General features: G+C 44.8%; 1 protein-coding gene across 1 annotated transcript; it reads left to right on the plus strand.

Moving 5' to 3' along the window:
* Positions 1 to 245: 245 nt before the first annotated feature.
* Positions 246 to 2884, plus strand: LOC123169434 (26S proteasome non-ATPase regulatory subunit 14 homolog). The gene is made up of 6 exons (XM_044587312.1): positions 246 to 453; positions 555 to 732; positions 1140 to 1221; positions 1937 to 2113; positions 2203 to 2370; positions 2477 to 2884. Exons 1-6 carry the CDS (start codon positions 324 to 326, stop codon positions 2666 to 2668), a joined length of 927 nt encoding a protein of 308 aa, XP_044443247.1. The 5' UTR covers positions 246 to 323; the 3' UTR covers positions 2669 to 2884.
* The last annotated feature ends 932 nt before the right edge of the window (positions 2885 to 3816 follow it).

Consider the following 3816-nt stretch of genomic DNA (forward strand, 5'->3'; position numbering starts at 1 on the left):
GGTCATGAACATTTTGTTTGAAAGCTATCAACATTTTATTTTAAACTGTGCTAACCTTTTCTTGTTACTATTAACAAAAATCGAATTCTCGATTTTTATGTTAAGTAAATTTATTTTTTAAATTTATTTATTTAAAATGTAAACAGAAATAAGAGAAAATTTTATCGTGACGTCAGCACGATGTCAGCGTGCCGACCCGCGTTCCTACTAGGCTGGCCCAGTACTGTGTAGCGGGCTGGCGGGCTGCCTCGCTATAAGCGCGCCCTGGAGCAACCGCGGCGAGAAGCAAAGGAGGAGGCGCGATCCGAAGGCGAGCTGAAGCAATGGAGCGGCTGCAGAGAATCTTCAGCGGCGCCACCGGGATGGGGCAGCCGGGGAGCGACTCGCCGCTGCTCGACTCCTCCGAGCAGGTCTACATCTCCTCCCTCGCTCTCCTCAAGATGCTCAAGCACGGTCAGTCGGTAACCCTAACCCTAGTCACCCCACCCCTCTCCACCCCTCGGATTTGGCCCGCCAGGGTTCGAGATCGGTCTCACGCGCTGCTGCTGACGCAGGGAGGGCCGGCGTGCCCATGGAGGTGATGGGCCTGATGCTGGGCGAGTTCGTCGACGACTACACGGTCAGGGTGGTGGATGTCTTCGCCATGCCGCAGAGCGGGACCGGGGTCAGCGTCGAGGCCGTCGACCACGTCTTCCAGACCAACATGCTCGACATGCTCAAGCAGACCGGGAGGTACGCGATGCTTGATGAGCGATAGTAACTTGGTTCTTACCTCTCCTGATTGTAGTATTCCTTCAGTCTGTTCTATGCTTAATTGTGGACACCAAAACTTCTCTTGGTGTTAGAATTCAGTTAGTCATGGCTTGCTCTGTTACATTTCGTTTTAAGAAAATCAAGTTCTAGATTTGATTTTTTTTCAAAATTTACAGGTTCGTAAATGTACATAATCACCTCTCATGCAGCGCAGGATACAATTCTAGATTTCTATATGCTTGCTGCCAGCCAATTGTTTTATTAATTATATTGGCCGTGGATTTAATATATGTTTTTCTTTGGTGAATGTTTTATGATCAAGCGTGATCTTTGCTCAGTTATTTTGTACGCAAACAATTCTATTAATACATATGTTGCTTTTACAGACCTGAAATGGTGGTAGGCTGGTACCACTCGCATCCTGGATTTGGTTGCTGGCTTTCAGGAGTTGACATCAATACTCAGCAGGTCTATGCAAATGCCAGCTATTTTTTGGTGTTCCTTTGTTGCATTGTAGAATCGTTGTTTGACAAACATATATTTTATTTTTGCCACAGTTCCATTGTGCCGCTTTGTAATTCACTAATCCATGCTCACATATCTTTTTTTACGGCATGCTCACATATCGTTTACGGTTCTCCATTTCATCGTAAAAACTATCATTTTAAACTTGTTTTGGCAAAAAGATGCGCTGGTTGTTCTGCAGTTCCAGTGTACTGTATGCCAATTCATATGTAACAAAAATTTAATAAACATGCATATAACAATCTAATCTGTTTAAGTGAAAGGATTAAAAGATAGCATATACTTTGTTTCAGTTGTCATATGTTTGCTGCCTAGGTACAAGTATCTATGTGGTAGTCAACCCTGCCACAGAGGCTAGTCTAATGAGTTTCACATTTGTGTGTCTTCCCAAGTCCAACCTCTGAAGCGACTTGAGTTGAATTGTATACATCTGATCTGGAATAGAATAGGAAAAGGGAAAATGTCCCATCATAAGAGGCAGTGATAGATAAGTTCTCAGCGAACCTCAAAGCCTAATTTATTTCAAAGTAAAAGAAAACTGCTCTGATTTTACTCTTGTTTTTCCACAAAGTGCGAAATTTACTCTTATGTAAATATTTCTGCTGAATTGACTTGAGTATGCTTGTGATATGTAACATCTTAAAACTTGGACATGCAGAGTTTTGAAGCTTTAAACCCCAGGGCAGTTGCTGTTGTGATAGATCCCATCCAGAGTGTCAAGGGGAAGGTCGTCATTGATGCATTCCGTCTCATTAACCCTCAGACCATGATGCTTGGCCAGGAGCCAAGGCAGACAACATCCAATGTTGGGCACCTAAACAAACCATCTATTCAGGTAAGTATTAGTGTACTACATAATGCTGGTCCTTCTGAACTCGTCTTTATAATTTATCATAAATGTTTGTGTTATCTCTGTGTTGCCAGGCACTTATTCACGGGCTGAACAGGCACTACTACTCCATTGCAATCAATTACCGGAAAAATGAGCTTGAGGAGAAGATGCTGCTGAACTTACACAAAAAGAAATGGACTGATGGGTTGATTTTAAAGAAATTCGACACCCACTCAAAGACCAACGAGGAGACTGTTCAGGTGTGTAGCATTCTACTTCCTACCTGCGCTCAGAAGATCAGTTTAGTTGAAGCTGCAAACTGAACTACTCTTTGTGGTTTGTTAATATTTGTGTTACCATGTGCAGGAAATGCTGAGTCTGGCCATCAAATACAACAAGGCAGTGCAAGAGGAGGATGAGCTGCCGCCTGAGAAACTAGCGATAGCAAATGTCGGGCGGCAGGATGCAAAGAAGCACTTGGAGGAGCATGTCTCGAATTTGATGTCATCGAACATAGTACAGACCCTAGGGACCATGCTCGACACAGTGGTCTTTTAGTCTGCTACTACTGGTTGTTCCAACTCTATACACAGAACTGTGTTATTTTTGTTGGTCACAGCCTGTCATAATGCAGTAAGGCAGTGCAAGAGGTTAGGGTTTTTTGTCTGATGTAGGCATGTAGCACCATGCGACACGACTATCTTCTGTAGGGCTTACTGTTAATCTACTACTAATATCTCCCCTGCAAAAAGAATCAAACGGTTTCCTTGTTCAGGCTATGCATGTTGTTGTGAGAGCTTTCTGCCAGTTGCTCATTCGGCAACTCTTATTCTTGTTCTAATATACATGCTGCCGGTTTGATGCACTGTGGTAATAAAAGGAATCTGCCTGACCAAAATATTATGGCATGAACAAAACATATAGATAATTTTTTGTTAGAATTCAGCGCAAACAATCACTTTGTGGGGTTAGAGCATCTACAGCCTCGGGCCTCAAACTCCCCTCAAATGTCCGGGAGGATGCCCGGGTCATTGACCGGTGAGAAAAGAAAAACCAACCTGACCCAGGCAGGGGCCTCAAACTGGTCTCGAACGACCAGGCTGACCGGTGCCCGTCATATCCAATCTAAATTTAGGGCGGATATGGGGCGGCTCGGGTGCGTCCGCCACATTGGAACTGACAGCCGGACCCCGCAAAAAGTGAACCAACTCCCCCTCCGACCTACCCCTTTTCACTTGCTCCTCCGCATCAGACCTATGCTAGCTCCGTCGCCATCCTTGCACCCGACTGCACCTTGCCCTCTATGTTCAAACACATTGTGATTCAAAAAGAGCCGGACAACCATCAACGTTCCCTTTGTGAAGAGAGAAGATTAATAGTGGCAGTCCATATCTTTCACAAAGGGTGCAATGATGACCGAAACTTATCACTTCTGGACGACGCGGCTATTTAAGTTGGTCGCCTCGCTACTCACACGGCGAGGTGGGACTAGACCCCTAACCCCGCTGGGCCAACACGGATGTGAAAACTTAACTACGAGAAATTTATTTGGTGTTTATAACAACCCCGCCCGCCGGCCCAACACGGACTAAACATCCAAAATGAGTGACACGCATGTGTTTGCATGTATTTGGTGTTTGAAAATAGTGGTTGCAAATGGCAAAATTTGAGGCCCGCGCGCTCACGGATGTTTGAGGGTCCAAATT

The sequence above is a fragment of the Triticum aestivum genome, chromosome 1D, assembly GCF_018294505.1.
Source record: "Triticum aestivum cultivar Chinese Spring chromosome 1D, IWGSC CS RefSeq v2.1, whole genome shotgun sequence".
In the NCBI taxonomy this organism is placed as follows: Eukaryota; Viridiplantae; Streptophyta; class Magnoliopsida; order Poales; family Poaceae; genus Triticum; species Triticum aestivum.